This window comes from Bufo gargarizans, chromosome 5, assembly GCF_014858855.1.
Source record: "Bufo gargarizans isolate SCDJY-AF-19 chromosome 5, ASM1485885v1, whole genome shotgun sequence".
In the NCBI taxonomy this organism is placed as follows: domain Eukaryota; kingdom Metazoa; phylum Chordata; class Amphibia; order Anura; family Bufonidae; genus Bufo; species Bufo gargarizans.
In genome coordinates this window covers 316,313,143-316,334,778 of record NC_058084.1, presented here as the reverse complement: position 1 = coordinate 316,334,778, position 21,636 = coordinate 316,313,143, and the positions used below count along the sequence as shown (strand labels likewise).

Genomic DNA, 21,636 nt, shown 5'->3' with positions numbered 1-21,636 from the left:
CGGAGGCAAACTGATCCGTCCAGACTTACAATGTAAGTCAATGGGGACGGATCCGTTTGAAGTTGACACAGTATGGCTCAATTTTCAAACGGATCCGCCCCCCCATTGACTTTTTTTTTTTTTTTTTTTTTTTCATGGTAATGCAAACGGATCCGTTCTGAACAGATCCGCTCCGAACACAAGTGTGAAAGTAGCCTTAGGAAAAGGGCAAACAGCAGGTGGCGCTATAATGCGTTTAATTGAAAAACTCAATGACTGCACTACTATACATTTAATTGCTTACAATTATAAAAATATTCAGATCCAGCTGCTGGTTTAATTATTATTTGTGGGACAACCTCTTCAAAGTTGACACACAACAAGGATCTTTCTTTGCCAACTTTTTATTTTATGTGGTGCCTAGAAAAGGGTTAATGCATGCATACATAATACTATCATCTAGCAGAATACTTTTTTATTTTTCAACTTGATGGGCAGATTTACGAATTCTAATTAAAATGTAGACATTGTAAACTTAGACACTTTTATCGCAGTGGTTCATGCTTTATGATACATTTTGTGCATAGCTAGATACCACCTATTGATTTGCCTGATGTGTCCATAATTCTGTCTCCGTTTTGGTGCTTGTTGCTGCATCTTAATCAGTGTCCCCTTGTTGAGCTGGAAACACGAAACGGACTAGTTTGGCGCAGTGGATTTTTCTTTCTCGCCCATTTTCCTTGGGGGACACAGACCTTGGGTATAGCTCAGCTCCCTAGGAGGCGTGACACTAAGTAAAACTGTTAAGCCCCTCCTCCATCAGCTATACCCTCAGCCTGGAGATAGAGGCTACCAGTTTTAGCTTAGTGTCCAAGGAGGCAAGACACCCCCTGCTACTGCAGGGCTGTTTTCTCCTTGTTTTAATTTTTTCTCTAATTTTGTTATTTTATTTTTGTTTTTTCCTAGGGATACCAGAGACGCATTGGTCCTCTCTGTTCTCCCGGGGTTGAGCTGCACCAGTGCCAACGTATTTGCGCTGCTGCCTCCCCCACTGAAGCAATAGGAGGATCTGGGCAGCACCGGCTCCCCTACATCCCGCCAGCTAGGGGGTCGCCCGCACGCCAAGCCCCTCTTCCAGCTTCCTGCCACTGCGGTGCCAGGGGCTGAAGGGGCGACCCTGCTGGAAGGAAATGAGGGTGAAGACAGGTAAGATGGCTTTTCCAGCCCATTCCCTGTCCCTGTTGCACTGGGTTCGGGGGGGGGGCACCCGTGGTCGGCCGTTTCCTGCGCTTCTCAGAGCGCTCTGTGGGATCTCCCCATCTGCCTGCTTTTCATGTACCTCCCGATCTTACGCTTAGAAGATAGCCCCTGCTTCTTACTACCTCCCCGCCGCCGCCCGCTCCGTACCGTGATCGAGGGGGCGGGGCTTAGGCCCGGCATCGGCGGTTCGGTTCGGCGGGACGGGGGTCAGGTGACCACCTTACCTTCCGACGTCCGGTTATACCGCCGCGCTTTTGGGGCCTGCGGGCCCTTCTTTGACAACATATGCCTGGGAATCTCGGGCAGCACGGGGTGCGGGTGTTTTTTCGCGCGCGTCATGGGGGCGGAGTTTCGTTATGAAACATTCAAGCGTGGAGGGGGCGGAGCTTGTTCCCGCGTCTCTGCTCAAGCTTGCCGCGCTTCCTCACTCCGGACTGAAGTGGAGACACGTGGGAGACACCGGTGCATCGCTGGGGACGCACGCTGGTTTTCTGGCTGCCTCACGGCTGCTGATCTGGACCTTCGCTCCTAGGGATCTGACCTGACGTTCTTCTGAGGCACTGGTAGGGCTGTTAACCCTCTCCTAACCCCACTGGTCATAGCCGCTGCAATCCCTTGTCCCTGTATCAAGGTACGACCACTTGTCAGCATGTCTGATCCCACGGGTGCCCCCAAACCCTGGTACCACGCCTGTACCGCCTGCAAGGCACTTTTTCCAAGTGGGCAATCTGAGCCGCATTGCCTTGCATGTCAGGCCCCGGTGCAGGGCCCGCTTTCTGCTGTGCCCCCTGTTGTTCCTGAACCCCCTGACTGGGCTAGGTCTCTGTCTCTGGCGGTGGAGAGCCTTACACACGTGGTGGGCCGTCTCGTGGATAGACCGCCTCTCCCGCAGACTGCCGAAATCCCTGTCGCACCTGCTGGGAATGCCGTTTCTGCCGCCCCCACTGATTCCCTGCCTCCCAGTGAATCTTCCAGGGCCCGGCGTACTCAGAAACGTTCAAGGGTTGAGCGCACATCTTCTCCTGATGTTTCGCTCTCTCCGCCATGCGTGCGAGCTCAGTCAAGCCTATCCTCTCAAAGGGATACGCCTTCTGAGGGAGAACTGGCGGATTCGGATGTGGACATGGACTCAGAGCTTCCGTCAAAATTGTCATCCGCGGTGGGGCATCTTATCACTAGTATCCGCGATACCTTTCAGATACACGATGACCCCCCCAGCTCTGAACAGGCCGGCGTGTCCTTTCTCCGACCCAGACAGGCCTCCAAGGTCTTTCCCATACATGCAGATTTTTCTTCTGTGGTATCCAAGGCTTGGACTCGGCCAAACGTCCGCTTTGTTACACCAAAAAAGCTGGACATTTGTTATCCCTTTCCGGCGGAGTCTGTGACCACCTGGACATCTCCGCCCAAGGTGGATCCTCCTGTGGCTCGCCTGTCCAAAAGCACTGCTATTCCTGTACAGGACGGATCTTCCCTCCAGTCCGCTGAGGACCGTCGGACGGAATCCCTTTCCAAGGCAATATTTTCTGCCTCTGGTTCAGCCCTTAGACCGGTTTTTGCATCCGCCTGGGTTGGCAAAGCGGTCTCTGAATGGGGTTTGCAGCTGGAGCAGGAGTTGGGGTCGGACGTTCCTGTTCAGGACCTCCGTTCCTTAGCCCAGCTAATTATCCAGGCTGGAAAATTTATTTGTGAGGCCTCCCTGGATGCGGGGGCCCTCATTGCCCGTTCCTCTGCCCTGGCGGTTTCTGTCAGGAGGGAACTCTGGCTGAAGGTTTGGGCGGCGGACGCCGCTTCCAAACGCTCCTTGGCCGGTCTACCGTTCACGGGTTCCCGCTTGTTCGGGACCCGCCTGGACGAGCTTATATCAGAGGCCACGGGTGGGAAAAGTACTCTCCTTCCCCAGTCCAGGCCAAAGGGCGCCCCACGGGGTCGCGCGGGTTCGTCCCGTTTTCGGTCCTTTCGTAAGCCCTCCGGATCTAGACCCGGGGCCGGTTCTTCTTCCTCTGGCCCAACCCAGGATAGACGCAAGAAGCCGTTTTTTCGGGCGCAACCTACCTGGCGCAAGACCCAGCCTGCACGGGCTACCACAGGCCAGCAGCCCTCTGCCTGAAGGTGCGCCCCCACCCACCCGGGTGGGGGGCCGCCTTCTCCTTTTCAGGAACGTTTGGCGGAACCACATCTCAGATGCATGGGCGCTCGAGATTGTATCTTGCGGGTACAAGATCGAATTTGCGGCCATTCCGCCAGACCGTTTCTTCCGGTCCCGTCCTCCGCGGGACCCTGTACGAGCGGCCTCTTTCTTCGCGGCCGTTCGCTCACTCATGGACAAGGGTGTCATCACCCCGGTGCCTCCGACGGAAAGGTTCAGGGGGTTCTACTCGAACCTCTTCGTGATCCCCAAAAAGGAAGGCTCGGTGCGACCGATCTTGGACCTGAAGCGCCTGAACCGCTTCCTCCGCCTGCAGAGATTCCGGATGGAGTCTCTCCGGTCCGCAGTGGCCTCCCTGGAAAAGGGGGATTTCATGGCCTCCATCGACGTTCAGGATGCATACCTCCACGTTCCGGTTGCTCCATGTCATCACCGCTTCCTACGCTTCGCGGTGGGGGACGATCACTTCCAGTTCGTTGCCCTTCCCTTTGGTCTAGCAACGGCTCCTCGGGTGTTCACCAAGGTCCTGGCCCCTGTCTTGGCCCTTCTACGTTCAAGAAGTGTTTTTCTTCTTCCGTACTTGGACGACATCTTGGTCAAGGCACCCTCCCTTTCACAGGCATCCGGCAGTGTGGATCTCACTCTGGAGACCCTGACGCGGTTTGGTTGGATTATCAACCACCCCAAGTCTTCCCTTACCCTCTCCAGACGGCTGATCTTCCTGGGGATGCTCCTGGATACGGAACTGGCAGAGGTCCGTCTTCCGTCGGACAAGCGTCTGGCCCTTCGCGGGTCGGTTCGCAGCCTTCTCCGTCATCACCGGCCTTCCCTCAGATCCGGCATGCGGTTGCTGGGGAAGATGGTTGCCTGTTTCGAGGCAGTGCCGTTCGCACAATTCCATTCCCGCACCTTTCAGAGGGCGATTCTGTCGGCCTGGGACAAATCACCGAGGAGTCTGGACAGGACCTTCCTTCTGCCTCCCCTGGCTCGGGCTTCCCTCAACTGGTGGTTGCATCTCCCTCTGAGGGGGAGGTCCTTCCTTCCACTGAACTGGCTGGTGATTACCACCGACGCCAGCTTACGGGGGTGGGGGGGGGTTTTCCCTCCCCGATCCGTCCAGGGCGTTTGGTCTCTATCGGAGTCCAGACTTCCGATCAACATTCTGGAGCTGAGGGCAGTTCTTTTGTCCCTCAGACACTGGACCCATCTACTGAGGGGCCGCCCTGTTCGGATCCAATCGGACAATGCCACGGCGGTGGCGTACATAAACCATCAGGGAGGCAACCGCAGCGCTGCGGCGATGCAAGAGGTGTCCCTCATTCTCCTCTGGGCGGAGACGCACGTGCCAGCCTTGTCTGCGATTTACATCCCGGGGGTAGACAACTGGGCGGCAGATTTCCTCAGCCGGTCCACCATCGATCCGGGAGAATGGTCCCTGCACCCAGAGGTGTTCGAGGCCCTTTGTCTTCGCTGGGGTCGCCCCGACGTGGACCTCATGGCCTCCAAATTCAACCGCAAGGTTCCCCTATACGTATCCAGGGCACGGGACCCGGAGGCTTACGGCGCCGACGCGCTTGTCCTTCCGTGGTGCCAATTCTCCCTTCTGTACATCTTTCCTCCTCTTCCCCTCCTGCCACGGGTTCTTCGGAGGATCGCGGCAGAGGGCGTTCCCGCGATTCTGATCGCCCCGGATTGGCCCCGTCGGTCCTGGTACGCCGACCTAATGTTGCTGTTGGCAGACGTTCCGTGGCCACTGCCCTCCAGGGAGGACCTTCTCTCTCAAGGTCCGATCTTCCACGAGCATTTAGGCTCGCTACGTTTGACGGCGTGGCTGTTGAGACCGCCGTCTTAACGCGACGGGGTTTCTCCGCGGACGTTGTCCGCACCATGATCCGTGCTCGTAAACCCGTATCTTCGAGGATCTACTATCGGGTTTGGAGGTCCTATCTGGGGTTCTGTGAGTCCCGGAGCGTCCCACCTCTCCGGTTTTCTCTTCCCACGATCCTGTCCTTCCTCCAGTCGGGCCTGGACCTGGGGCTGGGCCTCAGTTCTCTGAAGGGACAGATTTCGGCGCTGTCTATTCTTCTCCAGCGTCCCCTGGCCCCTCTGGGGCCGATTAAGACCTTTTTGCAAGGGGTGGCTCACTCTGTTCCACCGTATCGCCCTCCGGTTCCTTCCTGGGACCTGAATGTGGTGCTCTCGGCGCTTCAATCTGCCCCCTTCGAGCCCTTGCGGGAGGTCTCCCTTCGCCTTCTGTCCTGCAAGGTCATCTTTCTTGTGGCCATCACGTCTCTCCGGCGGGTGTCTGAGTTGGCGGCTCTTTCTTGTTCCGAACCTTTCCTGATCTTCCACCAGGATAAGGTTGTGCTCCGACCAGTCCCGGCTTTCCTGCCAAAGGTGGTCTCCGCCTTTCACATCAATGAGGACATCGTCCTTCCGTCGCTCTGTCCCTCTCCTTCCCACTCCAGAGAACGGGAACTGCACCGTCTGGATGTGGTCAGGGCATTGAGGATTTACTTGGAGGTCACCGGATCCTTCCGGCGCACGGATTCCCTGTTTGTGGTCCCGGAGGGTTCGCGCAAGGGTTTGGCGGTCTCCAAGGTGGCCATTGCCCGGTTCATTAAACTGGCGGTGTCTGAGGCTTATCGAGCCAAGGGTAGGGCTCCGCCTTTCGGCGTCACTGCTCATTCTACCAGAGCAGTCGGGGCTTCCTGGGCGCAGAGGCATCGAGCCTCGGCTGAGCAGTTGTGCAAAGCGGCCACTTGGTCCTCTTTGCACACTTTCACCAGGTTCTATAGGGTGCATACGCACGCGTCGGCGGATGCTGCTTTGGGCCGCCTGGTCTTGCAGGCTGCGGTTTCCTGATGCTCCGGTGGTCCGCCTTGGGTTATGGTCCCTCCCTTCTTGGACTGCTCTTGAACGTCCCAAGGTCTGTGTCCCCCAAGGAAAATGGGCGAGAAAAGGAGATTTTTGTATAACTTACCAGTTAAATCTCTTTCTCGGTCTTCCTTGGGGGACACAGCACCCACCCTTCTGTGTTTGGTTCTAGGGTTTTGGCTGGCGCCCCGTTGGGTTGTTGGCTGTTGTTTGCATTGTTGGTTGTTTCCTTTCACTACTTGGACACGCAACTGGTAGCCTCTATCTCCAGGCTGAGGGTATAGCTGATGGAGGAGGGGCTTAACAGTTTTACTTAGTGTCACGCCTCCTAGGGAGCTGAGCTATACCCAAGGTCTGTGTCCCCCAAGGAAGAGCGAGAAAGAGATTTAACTGGTAAGTTATACAAAAATCTCCTTTTTAGGCACATTGGCTTTATAAGAGGTCCTAAAACTTAATGCGATATTATACGCCAGAAATGTACCAAATTTTGCCACATTTTACATCATAGTCTCACTCCAATCACATTAGTAAATTTGTGTCAATGTTTTAAGACTGGCTACTTTTTCAGTACTTTGTAGACTGCTGTATTATGTCATTTTCTTTTTTCTTTTTTTTTGCAGTGAATATTTCAATGAACCAAAGTTGAGTCAGTGGGTTTCCCTCATGGTACATGGTTTTGCAGATAGTCCTGTTTCTTGGAAAGAAAGCGAACATGGCTTCTTTAAAGGCGGCGAACATCTGTACAGCTTTGTCATCTTTAATAATGAGGACTATTGGCTGCAAATGGCTGTTGGAGCACATGATGGCTGCCCACCCTAATATGGATCGGAATTATTTATTTCCAATGTAATAGGTTTACATATTACTAAATGGTTTATTTACAAAGGAGCATGTATGTATGTTCATTTTATTGTAAGTTCTTGGGGCACAGATTGTGTCTGATCCTGAAAATAAAGGGAACTTTTTTTTTTTTTTTTATGACCTGTATTACCTTATAGGTTTGAGCAAATCGAGCTACGTATCAGAGATCCGAAGTCGATTAGTTCAAACACTTCGGTTTTAATGCTGTCTGAGACCTGTCTGCCTGTACAGCATTAAAATGTATTGCCTTTGTGTAGGCAAAATTTGTTTCATTTGAAGTCGCGCGAGACTACAGTGAATGAATTCAGTATTTATTTCTGCATCTTTAAAAACATTTAAAATTAGTAATCCAAAGTGGGGTTTGGTACCGAGGTACCAGCCGGTACCAAACCGGACTTCGTATTCCTAATTTTAAATGTTTTTAAAGATGCAGAAATAAATGCCAAATTCATTCACCGGAGTCGCACGCGACTTCAAATGAAACTGTTTGCCTCCATGTAGCCAATACATTTTAATGCTGTATATAGACAGCATTAAAATAAAAGCGTTTGACCGAATCAACTTCGGATCAATGATCCAAAGCTCAATTCGCTTAACACTATTACCATGTGATTACCTAAAGAATATTGTTAAATCCAGAGATCTGCTGTCATTGGGCTGTATAAGAGTTAATCAAGCATTCTAAAAAAAAATGAAAAAAGTTGGCTGTGAATCTTCTACCTGTTGAGAGCTATTTCAGTTTATAGAACTATTCCTTTTGGAGCCGCTACTGAAGAATGATGAGCACATTTTGGTAGATTTTCATCAGCTTACCTTGAATGTTATCATTTGAACTTAAATATTTTCATACTCCTAAATAGTTTGTTTCTTCACACAAACATGTCTGAGGCTACTTTCACACTTGCGTTTGGGGTTCTGCTTGTGAGATCTGTTTGAGGGCTCTCACAAGCGGCCCCGAACTGATCCGTTCATCCCCAATGCATTCTGAATGGATAAGGATCCGTTCAGAATGCATCAGTTTGGCTCCGTTCCGCCTCCATTCCGCTCTGGAGGCGGACACCAAAACGTAGCTTGCAGCGTTCGGGTGTCCGCCTGAATGTAAGTCAATGGGGACGGATCCGTTTGAATATGACACTATATGGCTCAATTTTCAAACGGATCCGTCTCCCATTGACTTTCAATGTAAAGTCTGGACGGATCCGTCTGAAGCTACTTTGACACTTAGAATTTTTTTTACAATATAATGCTGACGGATCCGTTCTGAACAGATCCACCGTCTGCATTATATGAGCGGATCCATCTCAGACGGATCCGCTCTGAACGCAAGTGTGAAAGTAGCCTTAATCAGACCTCAGCTAACAGCCCCAATAAGATCCCCAATGTTAATAAGACCTCAGATCACACCTCAGACACCAATATGAATGACCCCCAATCAGACCTCAGATAAGAGCCCCATGCCTCATAGCAGCCCCCATTGCCTCTTTTTTTTTAGCCCCCCAGTGCCTCTCATCAGCTAGTAATAACAGCCCCCCCAATCATGTGCCAGTAATAACAGGGCCCCCCCAATCATGTGCCAGTAATAACAGGGCCCCCCCAATCATGTGCCAGTAATAACAGGGCCCCCCCAATCATGTGCCAGTAATAACAGGGCCCCCCATCATGTGCCAGTAATAACAGGGCCTCCCCCATCATGTGCCAGTAATAACAGGGCCCCCCCCCCCCAATCATGTGCCAGTAATAACAGGGCCCCCCAATCATGTGCCAGTAATAACGGGGCCCCCCCAATCATGTGCCAGTAATAACAGGGCCCCCCCAATCATGTGCCAGTAATAACAGGGCCCCCCCAATCATGTGCCAGTAATAACAGGGCCCCCCAATCATGTGCCAGTAATAATAGCCCCCCAATTATGTGCCAGTAATAAAAGCCCCCCCAATCATGTGCCAGTAATAAAAGCCCCCCCCCCAATTATGTGCCAGTAATAAAAGCCCCCCCCCAATTATGTGCCAGTAATAAAAGCCCCCCCCCCCAATCATGGGCCAGTAATAACCCCCCCAATCACGTGCCAGTAATAACAGCCCCCCAATCACGTGCCAGTAATAACAGCCCCCCCCAATCACGTGCCAGTAATAACAGCCCCCCCCCAATCATGTGCCAGTAATAACAGACCCCCCAATCATGTGCCAGTAATAACAGACCCCCCAATCATGTGCCAGTAATAACAGGGCCCCCCAATCATGTGCCAGTAATAACAGCCCCCCCACCATCATGTGCCAGTAATAACAGCCCCCCCACCATCATGTGCCAGTAATAACAGCCCCCCCAATCATGTGCCAGTAATAACAGCCCCCCCAATCATGTGCCAGTAATAATAGCCCCCCCAATCATGTGCCAGTAATAACAGCCCCCCCAATCATGTGCCAGTAATAACAGCCCCCCCAATCATGTGCCAGTAATAACGACCCCCCAATCATGTGCCAGTAATAACGTCCCCCCAATCATGTGCCAGTAATAACGTCCCCCCAATCATGTGCCAGTAATAACGTCCCCCCAATCATGTGCCAGTAATAACGTCCCCCCAATCATGTGCCAGTAATAACGTCCCCCCAATCATGTGCCAGTAATAACGTCCCCCCCCAATACTGTGCCAGTAATAACGGCCCCCATTATGTGCCAGTAATAACAGCCCCCCCCCCCATTATGTGCCAGTAATAACAGGGCTGTTATTACTGGCACATGATTGGGGGGGGGGGGCTGTTATTACTGGCCCATGATTGGGGGGTTGTTATTACTGGCCCATGATTGGGGGGGCTTTTATTACTGGCACATGATTGGGGGGGGGGCTGTTATCACTGGCACATGATTGGGGGGGCCCTGTTATGACTGGCACATGATTGGGGGGGCCCTGTTATGACTGGCACATGATGGGGGGGGGGGCTGTTATGACTGGCACATGATTGGGGGGCTGTTATTACTAGCTGATGAGAGGCGCTAGGGGGCTGATGAGAGGCACTGGGGGGCTAAAAAAAAAGAGGCAATGGGGGCTGCTATGAGGCATGGGGCTCTTATCTGAGGTCTGATTGGGGGTTATTCATATTGGTGTCTGAGCTGAGGTGTGATCTGAGGTCTTATTAACATTGGGGATCTTATTGGGGCTGTTAGCTGAGGTCTGATTAAGGCTACTTTCACACTTGCGTTCAGAGCGGATCCGTCTGAGACGGATCCGCTCATATAATGCAGACGGTGGATCTGTTCAGCACCTTGTTGAATCAATGCCACGTAGAATTAAGGCAGTTCTGAAGGCAAAAGGGGGTCCAACACCGTATTAGTATGGTGTTCCTAATAATTCTTTAGGTGAGTGTACATGTCACAAGTTCACAACAATACTTAGTGCACCAATCAGTAATATGTAGTCAGACCTGCTAAAATGTGAAGTTGCACGTATTGCGCCAAAATATGCGCATCATTAATTGCCGATTTGCGCAATTGCAAATATATTGGAGCACTCTATCTGCATATAAAGTATTGTAATGTTTTGCCGCATATTACATTGCCGATTTTTTTCAATCAAGAAAATCATCTTAAATATCGCAAATTCGAATATTGCCCCTGCCGCTCATCACTAATTATCACAACCAACGCCAGCCCTCAGTGGTGGGGGGCTCACTCAGTTTTGGGGTTTTCCCAAAGGCAGTGGTCAGTGTTTCAAAGCCAGCAGTCCCAGAATTACAGACAACTGAGGGCAATATATTGTGCTCTGAAGGAATCGTTTCCCTCCCTTAGGTTTCATTCACATGTCCGCAATTCTGTTTCGCATTTTGCGGAACGGAATTGCAGACCCATTCATTTCTATGCGGCCGCATAATGTGCTGCCCAGATCCGGAAATGCGGACCCGCACTTCCGGGTCCGCAATTCCGATCCCGAAAAAAATAGAACATGTCCTATTCTTGTCCACAATTGCTAACAAGATTAGGCATTTTCTATTAAGTTAAATAGAGTACAGCGGCTCACCCCTATTACGTATGGATAGGTGCTCACCCTCTGGTCCTACCCTCAGGATCCACAAAAGAGAATATAATATATATAGAATGAGGGGGCACTCACAAGAGGAAACCACTGATGGATGATTCAATAATAATTTAATATTCTAAAAACAAACCCCTAAGATACATATAAAACATACATCAAAAAATATACCTATATATATGTGATATACAGCAATAAAGCAATTCATAAAACAATTCCCACTGGTGGTTAATAGTATATGGCAACCTATTCAGTGCCGTGCATATAAGTTCATAGCACAAACTTCTTACGAATAATGTCCCAATTTCAGTTGTGGTATATTGTCACCTTCACAGAGCTATATGCACAATTTGAAAGCCCTGAACATGGGTTGTATTCAATTGGAAGAAATGTTATTATCAGTCCGGATCGATGGCTTAAATGACCCGTATCACTGAGTACATAGGAACTTATAACCCCTTGGGACTGTATCGTGATAACTCCACTGGGGCACTATTGGTCCGGTATGATGAGCGTACAAAGATGTATTGTCCTCCCAGTTACTTACGGTTACTTGCCGCTGTAGATTCTCGGACTCACCCCTCTTTGCTATCTGACTGCAGCATCAGTTTTCCAGGTGGCCGTACCGGCCGAGCGTGGCGTCCCACGTGACCTGGTCGTCTGGGGTTCCGAGTCGGCGCTTTAGATGACGTCAGCAATCTGCGACTCTAGCTTTAGTGTGCGGCTGTACCTTTAGTAGCGGTAACTTTGAAACGGAGGTGAATCTTTGATGTTTTGGAATTAGTTGATTAGAGTCCAGCTTCTTTTTTCTTGTAGAATCCTCGCTCACTCTGAAATGCCAGACGCGTTTCAGGGTCTTGCACCCCTTCCTCAGTGGCCACTGAGTGAGTGGATTCTCACTCTTTATATATGGTGTTATCCCACCCCTCATTTTGCTTTCTTGTGCTGATTCAAATACCCGAAATGGATTTAATCGCTGCTGCCTTTATATATAGATCTTGATAAAACACTTAAATACTGTTAATAATCATAAATATTACGACCCTTATATTCATACTTCTAAGAACAATTCAAAGAGTGGACTGCAAGGTCAAGAACATTATTCTAGAGAAAACCGCATTAAAACCGCACCAATGTGAACTGCGTTTTACAAGCGGTTTTTATTTCTTTATACTTTGTGGGATCAGATGATTCCTTCTAACTGGGATGGATCCAAATTTCCTGATTTATTTTATTTCTTATATATTTTTTTATATATAAACACTTTGTTGGTTATTTTTTCATAGAATTCTTATTTTTGAGGGTTATTGCCGCGACTAGGAGGAGCCGTCCAGTAGGGAGGGGAAATCACAGCATCAACCATTGATTAGACTGCGATATCCCATCCCCTCTGGACAGCCCCCCATATTTACAGGAATCCAAACACTTCCATCTCCGCATTTAGGCCCCTTGGGATGATGGTGTCATATTCGAAGATTCTGCGGGATTCCTGTCTCGACATGTGTGCAATGTGGTTTCCTCCTCTCCACATTTTTTTAACCCTTTCTATCGCAACAAATCTAAGACCAGTTGGATCACAATTGTGTTGAGTCTTGAAATGTTTCGATAGGGAGTGTGTCTCTAGGCCTTTCTTTATATTTGCCACATGTTCGGCTACCCTCTTTTTAAGTGTCCTTTTAGTTCTACCTATGTATTGTTTCCTGCATCCACAGCTCCCAATACAAAGTAATCGAAAGAAGTATTCGTAAACATTGGGGACATCTACTAAATGACAAAATAATTGGCCCACTGCTGAGTGATACACCAAAAATAACATACACAAGGGCGAATACCCTAGCAGGTAAAATAGCGCCAACTGTGAGAGTTAGAAAGGATAATCAACAACAAAAAAAGAATTGGTTAACAATCAATGGATTCTTTAAATGCGGGAGATGTACAAACTGCAAAATTACTAGTTTCCCCAAAAAAACAAGCAGGGTAATGTCCACAGTAAATTCGTTCAGTGTTGAAATACTGGAATGTCTGACCTGTGATTCCACGGACGTTATTTACCTGTTGGAATGTGGATGCAGGAAACAATACATAGGTAGAACTAAAAGGACACTTAAAAAGAGGGTAGCCGAACATGTGGCAAATATAAAGAAAGGCCTAGAGACACACTCCCTATCGAAACATTTCAAGACTCAACACAATTGTGATCCAACTGGTCTTAGATTTGTTGCGATAGAAAGGGTTAAAAAAATGTGGAGAGGAGGAAACCACATTGCACACATGTCGAGACAGGAATCCCGCAGAATCTTCGAATATGACACCATCATCCCAAGGGGCCTAAATGCGGAGATGGAAGTGTTTGGATTCCTGTAAATATGGGGGGCTGTCCAGAGGGGATGGGATATCGCAGTCTAATCAATGGTTGATGCTGTGATTTCCCCTCCCTACTGGACGGCTCCTCCTAGTCGCGGCAATAACCCTCAAAAATAAGAATTCTATGAAAAAATAACCAACAAAGTGTTTATATATAAAAAATATATAAGAAATAAAATAAATCAGGAAATTTGGATCCATCCCAGTTAGAAGGAATCATCTGATCCCACAAAGTATAAAGAAATAAAAACCGCTTGTAAAACGCAGTTCACATTGGTGCGGTTTTAATGCGGTTTTCTCTAGAATAATGTTCTTGACCTTGCAGTCCACTCTTTGAATTGTTCTTAGAAGTATGAATATAAGGGTCGTAATATTTATGATTATTAACAGTATTTAAGTGTTTTATCAAGATCTATATATAAAGGCAGCAGCGATTAAATCCATTTCGGGTATTTGAATCAGCACAAGAAAGCAAAATGAGGGGTGGGATAACACCATATATAAAGAGTGAGAATCCACTCACTCAGTGGCCACTGAGGAAGGGGTGCAAGACCCTGAAACGCGTCTGGCATTTCAGAGTGAGCGAGGATTCTACAAGAAAAAAGAAGCTGGACTCTAATCAACTAATTCCAAAACATCAAAGATTCACCTCCGTTTCAAAGTTACCGCTACTAAAGGTACAGCCGCACACTAAAGCTAGAGTCGCAGATTGCTGACGTCATCTAAAGCGCCGACTCGGAACCCCAGACGACCAGGTCACGTGGGACGCCACGCTCGGCCGGTACGGCCACCTGGAAAACTGATGCTGCAGTCAGATAGCAAAGAGGGGTGAGTCCGAGAATCTACAGCGGCAAGTAACCGTAAGTAACTGGGAGGACAATACATCTTTGTACGCTCATCATACCGGACCAATAGTGCCCCAGTGGAGTTATCACGATACAGTCCCAAGGGGTTATAAGTTCCTATGTACTCAGTGATACGGGTCATTTAAGCCATCGATCCGGACTGATAATAACATTTCTTCCAATTGAATACAACCCATGTTCAGGGCTTTCAAATTGTGCATATAGCTCTGTGAAGGTGACAATATACCACAACTGAAATTGGGACATTATTCGTAAGAAGTTTGTGCTATGAACTTATATGCACGGCACTGAATAGGTTGCCATATACTATTAACCACCAGTGGGAATTGTTTTATGAATTGCTTTATTGCTGTATATCACATATATATAGGTATATTTTTTGATGTATGTTTTATATGTATCTTAGGGGTTTGTTTTTAGAATATTTAAATTATTATTGAATCATCCATCAGTGGTTTCCTCTTGTGAGTGCCCCCTCATTCTATATATATTATTTTCTATTAAGTGCCGGCGATGTGCGGTCCGCAAAATGCCGGTGTCCATGGTTTGCGGATCCGTAGATCACAGATGTGTGAATGGACCCTAAGGCCTCTTTTACACTAACGTTAATTTTTTCCATTTAGGGTCAGTTTTTTGCGTTCCGTAGATGAAACCATTTATTTCAATGGAACTGCAAAAAAACGGAAGGTACTCCGTATGCTTCTTTTTCCGTTCCGTTGTCCTATTATTGTCCACATAACAGACAAGGATAGTACTGTTTTATCAGGAGCCAGCTGTTCCGTTCCACAACGGGCATTCAGCACACGGATGTCATCTGTATTGTTTGCGGATCCATTTTTTGCAGACCGCAAAATACTGAAAAAGCGATATGGTCATGTGCAAGAGACCTAAAACACAGACATGTCAGGATTTTGTCAGACAGTGCGACAGCGGTAGCCTACATCAACAGGCAAGGGGGGGGACAATTTCAAAATTTGTCATCCAAAATCTTCCAGTCGTTAGAAGGGGAAGTCTGTTCTCTTTTAGCAGTACATCTAAAAGGGACAGAGGACTCTCAGGCAGATTTCCTGAGCAGGCACAAGATCAGTCAGGGCGAATCGATGCACTATTGCGACCTTGGGACAAGGATCTGGTTTATGAATTTCCACCCCTCACGCTTTTGCCCAGAGTAATCCAGGGAGGAGGCAACGGTAATCTTAATAGCCCCCTATTGGCCAAAGAGAGTATGGTTTAGGCTACTTTCACACTCGCGTATTGTGCAGATCCGTCATGGACGGATCCCTTCAGATAATTCAACTGTCTGCATCCGTTCAGAACAGATCCGTTTGTATTATCTTTAACATAGCCAAGACGGATCCGTCTTGAACACCATTGAAAGTCAATGGAGGACGGATCCGTTTTCTATTGTGCCAGATTGTGTCAGTGAAAACCGACCCGTCCCCATTGACTTACATTGTGTGCCAGGACGGATCTGTTTGGCTCGGTTTCATCAGACTGACACCAAAACGGAATGGAGACTGAACTGATGCATTCTGAGCGGATCCTTTTCCATTCAGAATGCATTAGGGCAAAAACTGATCAGTTTTGGACCGCTTGTGAGAGCCCTGAACGGATCTCACAAACGGAAAGCCAAAACGCGAGTATGAAAGTAGACTAACTTGGTTAAGGAAGCTGTCTCTTTCAGATCCCTGTATACTGCCAGAGAGGGAGGATTGCTGTTACAGGGGCCCCTTCATCACCCCAAGATAGGGAAACTACATTTAACAGCATGGGTATTGAAAGGAAATTCCTTAAATCCAGGGGTTTGTCAGATCATGTAGTAGAGACTGTACTAGCCAGTAAAAAAAAAAGTTACCACTGACGTTTATTTAAGAGTGTGGAAGACCTTTATTCGGTATGCGGGTTCAGCCCCACCAGAGATCCCACTGATTTTAAATTTCCTACAGGAAGGCCTCAATAAGAAATTAAGGCCAAGCACACTAAAAGTTCAGGTCTCTGCCCTTAGTGTATTGTTCGGCTGTAGTTTGGCATCTCACCCGTGGATCAAACGATTCATAAAGGCGTCAATTAGATGAAATCCCTTTTCTAAACCCAGATCAGCTCCCTGGGATTTAAATATTGTCCTTTCCATGCTCACGCAAAGTCCCTTTGAACATTTAGAATCAATCTCTTAGAAAAATTATCTTACAAGACTGCCTTTCTTATAGCTATTACGTCAGCCAGATGGGTTGGGGAGATTTCGGCCTTATCCGCTTCCCCTCCTTATTACCTTGATCTTGGAAGACAGAATTGTTTTGAGACCGGACCCTGCCTTTCTTCCTATGGCCTCTTTCACACGATCGTATGTCTTTTTCAGTGTTTTGCGGTCCGTGTTTCACAGATCCGTTGTTCAGATTTTTTTGTTTCCATTGTGTTTCCGTTCCATTTTTCTGTTCTGTTTTTCCGTATGGCATAAACAGTATACAGTAATTACATAGAAAAAATTGGGCTGGGCATAACATTTTCAATAGATGGTTCTGCAAAAACGGAACAGATACGGAAGACATACGGATGCATTTCCATATGTGTTCCGTTTTTTTGCAGACCCATTGACTCGAATGGAGCCACAGAACGTGATTTGCGGGCAATAATAGGACATGTTCTATCTTTCAACGGAACGGAAATAGGGAAACGGAATGCATACTGAGTACATTCCGTTTTTTTGCGGAACCATTGAAATGAATGGTTCCGTATTCGAACCATATATGGAACGCACAAAACATCCTGTAAAAAGAAAAAAGAAAAAAACGGTCGTGTGAAAGAGACCTAAAGTTGTTTCCGATTTCCACAGGTCTCAAGAAATCAATTTGCCCTCCTTCTGCCGGAATCTCAAAAATGGAGAGGAGAGGTTCCATACACTAGATGTAAGGAGGTGTATGTGTAAATACTTAGACGTAACAAAAGGATGGAGGAAAGCCCCTCAATTGTTTGTTCAATTCCAAGGTCCAAAACTAGCCGCACTATTGCCTAGTGGATAATGAGAACTATAAGTCTAGGCTACTCTTCAGCAGATCTTCAGGTTCCTTAAGGCCCCTTTCACACGAGCAAGTATTCCGCGCGGTGCATGAGTTGAACGCATTGCACCCGCACTGAATACCGACCCATTCGTTTCTATGGGGCTGTTCACATGAGCGGTGATTTTCACGCATTACTTGGGCATTGCGTGAAAATCACAGCAAGCTCCATTTTGTGCGTTTTTCACGTAACACAGGCCCCATAGAAATGAATGGGGTTGCGTGAAAATCGCAAGCATCCGCAAGCAAGTGCGGATGCGGTGCGATTTTCACGCACGGGGATGGAGACCCGATCATTATTATTTTCCCTTATAACATGGTTATAAGGGAAAATAATAGCATTCTTAATACAGAATGCATAGTAAAATAGAGCTGGACGGGTTAAAAATATTATAATAATAATTTAACTCACCTTAATCCACTTGATCGCGTAGCCGGCATCTCTTCTGTCTGTCTTCTGTGCTGTGTGCAGCAACAGGACCTGTGGTGACGTCACTCCGGTCATCACATGATCCATCGGATGATCTTTTACCATGGACCATGTGATGACCGGAGTGACGTCACCACAGGTCCTGTTCCTCCACACAGCACAGAAGACAGACAGAAGAGATGCCGGGCTACGCGATCAAGTGGATTAAGGTGAGTTAAATTGAATTATTTTTTTTTAACCCCTCCAGCGCTATTTTACTATGCATTCTGTATTCAGAATGCTATTATTTTACCTTATAACCATGTTATAAGGGAAAATAATACAATCTACAGAACACCGATCCCAAGCCCGAACTTCAGTAAGGAAGTTCGGGTTTGGGTACCAAACAAATTTTTTCCGCGCGTGTTCCCGCAACACACGCACATTTTCCCACAACGCCCGTCTGAAAGAGGCCTAAAGGTTCTCGGACCACTCTACAAGGGCTATAGCTGTTTCCTGGGCAGAAAAAGGCTGTGCCACCATTGATCAAATTTGTAGAGCGGCTACCTGGAGCTCTCCAAACACGTTTTATAAACATTATAGATTGGATCTAACCTCTGCTCAGGACTTGGCCTTTGGGAGAGGAGTTTTGCATGCAGTAATCCCACCCTAAATGTATCTAGTTTAGTCTCTCACAGGTGCTGTCATGGGGCGTAATGGAAATACATTAATTACTCTTACCGGTAATCTGTTTTCCATAAGCCCATGACAGCACCTACATTATTCCCACCTCATAATAATAATAATAAAAAATATAATATATATATATATATATATATATACAGACGTGGACAAAATTGTTGGTACCCTTTGGTCAATGAAAGAAAAAGTCACAATGGTCACAGAAATAACTTTAATCTGACAAAAGTAATAATAAATTAAAATTCTATAAATGTTAACCAATGAAAGTCAGACATTGTTTTTCAACCATGCTTCAACAGAATTATGTAAAAAAATAAACTCATGAAACAGGCATGGACAAAAATGATGGTACCCCTAGAAAACACAGAACATAATGTGACCAAAGGGACATGTTAATTCAAGGTGTGTCCACTAATTAGCATCACAGGTGTCTACAACCTTGTAATCAGCCATTGGGCCTATATATATGGCTCCAGGTAATCACTGTGTTGTTTGGTGATATGGTGTGTACCACACTCGACATGGACCAGAGGAAGCAAAGGAAAGAGCTGTCTCAAGAGATCAGAAAGAAAATTATAGACAAGCATGTTAAAGGTAAAGGCTATAAGACCATCTCCAAGCAACTAGATGTTCCTGTGAGTACAGTTGCACATATTATTCATAAGTTTAAGATCCATGGGACTGTAGCCAACCTCCCTGGACGTGGCCGCAGGAGGAAAATTGATGACAAATCTAAGAGACGGATAATCCGAATGGTAACAAAAGAGCCTAGAAAGACTTCTAAAGAGATTCAAGGTGAACTTCATGCTCAAGGAACATCAGTGTCAGATCGCACCATCCGTCGTTGTTTGAGCCAAAGTGGACTACATGGGAGACGACCAAGGAGGACACCATTGTTGAAAACGAATCATAAAAAAGCAAGACTGGAATATGCCAAACTACATGTTGACAAGCCACAAAGCTTCTGGGAGAATGTCCTGTGGACAGATGAGACAAAAATCGAAGTTTTTGCCAAGGCACATCAGCTGTATGTTCACAGACGAAAAAATGAAGCATATCAAGAAAAGAACACTGTCCCTACTGTGAAACATGGAGGAGGCTCTGTTATGTTCTGGGGCTGCTTTGCTGCGTCTGGCACAGGGTGTCTTGAATCTGTGCAGGGTACAATGAAATCTCAAGACTATCAAGGAATTCTAGAGAGAAATGTACTAGCCAGTGTCAGAAAGCTTGGTCTCAGTCGCAGGTCATGGGTCTTGCAACAGGACAATGACCCAAAACACACCGCTAAAAACACCCAAGAATGGCTAAGAGGAAAAAATTGGACTATTCTAAAGTGGCCTTCTATGAGCCCTGACCTCAATCCTATTGAGCATCTTTGGAAGGAGCTGAAACATGCAGTCTGGAAAAGGCACCCTTCAAACCGGACACAACTGGAGCAGTTTGCTCATGAGGAGTGGGCCAAAATACCTGCTGAGAGGTGCAGATGTCTCATTGACAGTTACAGGAAGCGTTTGATTGCAGTGATTGCCTCAAAAGGTTGCGCAACAAAATATTAAGTTAGGGGTACCATCATTTTTGTCCATGCCTGTTTCATGAGTTTATTTTTTTACATAATTCTGTTGAAGCATGGTTGAAAAACAATGTCTGACTTTCATTGGTTAACATTTATAGAATTTTAATTTATTATTACTTTTGTCAGATTAAAGTTATTTCTGTGACCATTGTGACTTTTTCTTTCATTGACCAAAGGGTACCAACAATTTTGTCCACGTCTGTATATATATAAATAATAAAAATATATAATGTTAAAAGTAGTCTTAAAGAGGAAATATGCTGACAGTCATTATATTTAAGATGCTTTATGTATAAGTTGTTAATTTTCACTATATTCAGAAAATAGACGGTCCTAGGAATCTTGCCTCAAACTGAGGATGGAGTATGAAGGACCCCATTTTAAGAAGAAAACCACAGAAATAAGATAATAATGCACTTTGTAAAGTAGATGCACGCACTATATATGGACAAAGTCCTCACTCTGATATGATATCTGAGACACTTAGTCAATATATTTTGATCAAAACACATCTAAGCCCGCCTACCGAATGCCAAGGTGGTCTCAGGTCAGGCGGGTCCTACGCTAAACCTACCTAAGCCGTTGGGCTTCTATGTTCAGGAGCGCAGACGCCGCACATATGGTGTGCTGCTCCTAGTCACCTCCATGTGCATCAAGCAACCAATGGGAGGAGGAGCCAGCACAGCCATATGTACCACCTAATTAAGGCGCTCTATTGGATAGGGGAGGGGGCAAAAGTGCAGAGAAATGCTACTCCCAAGATAAAAGGTGCGCATTCACACTTGAAGGTGCCACTCCCTCAAGCAAATACTACATAGAAAAAAAAAAATTCCACAGAAAAAACTAAGATAAAAACATCCTGCACGATATGATATACAAATGTGCGGATGTCCCTGGCCATATTATTGAAGAAAACCACAGAAATAAGATAATAATGCACTTAGTAAAGTAGATGCACGCACTATATATGGACAAAGTCCTCACTCTGATATGATAATATCTGAGACACTTAGTCAATATATTTTTGATCAAAACACATCTAAGCCCGCCTACCGAATGCCAAGGTGGTCTCAGGTCAGGCGGGTCCTACGCTAAACCTACCTAAGCCGTTGGGCTTCAAGGTTCAGGAGCGCAGACGCCGCACATATGGTGTGCTGCTCCTAGTCACCTCCATGTGCATCAAGCAACCAATGGGAGGAGGAGCAAGCACAGCCATATGTGCCACCTAATTAAGGCGTTCTATTGGATAGAGGAGGGGGCAAAATTGCAGAGGAATGCTACTCCCAAGATAATAGGTGCGCATTCACACTTGAAGGTGCCACTCCCTCAAGCAAATACTACATAGACAAAAAAAATTCCACAGAAAAAACTAAGATAAAAACATTTTGCGCGATCTGATATACAAACACCCCTCTGAAAGAGGCCTAAAGGTTCTCGGACCACTCTACAAGGGCTATAGCTGTTTCCTGGGCAGAAAAAGGCTGTGCCACCATTGATCAAATTTGTAGAGCGGCTACC

At 46.9% G+C, this 21,636-nt stretch overlaps 1 protein-coding gene across 1 annotated transcript in view; it reads left to right on the top strand.

Moving 5' to 3' along the window:
• RPP40 (ribonuclease P/MRP subunit p40) overlaps window positions 1–7,367 on the top strand; it is a 49,492-nt gene extending 42,125 nt beyond the window's left edge. The window contains exon 8 of the mRNA XM_044293497.1: window positions 6,886–7,367. Coding sequence (XP_044149432.1) covers window positions 6,886–7,084 — 199 coding nt within the window. The 3' untranslated portion in view covers window positions 7,085–7,367. The remainder of the gene's footprint in view (window positions 1–6,885) is intronic.
• The last annotated feature ends 14,269 nt before the right edge of the window (window positions 7,368–21,636 follow it).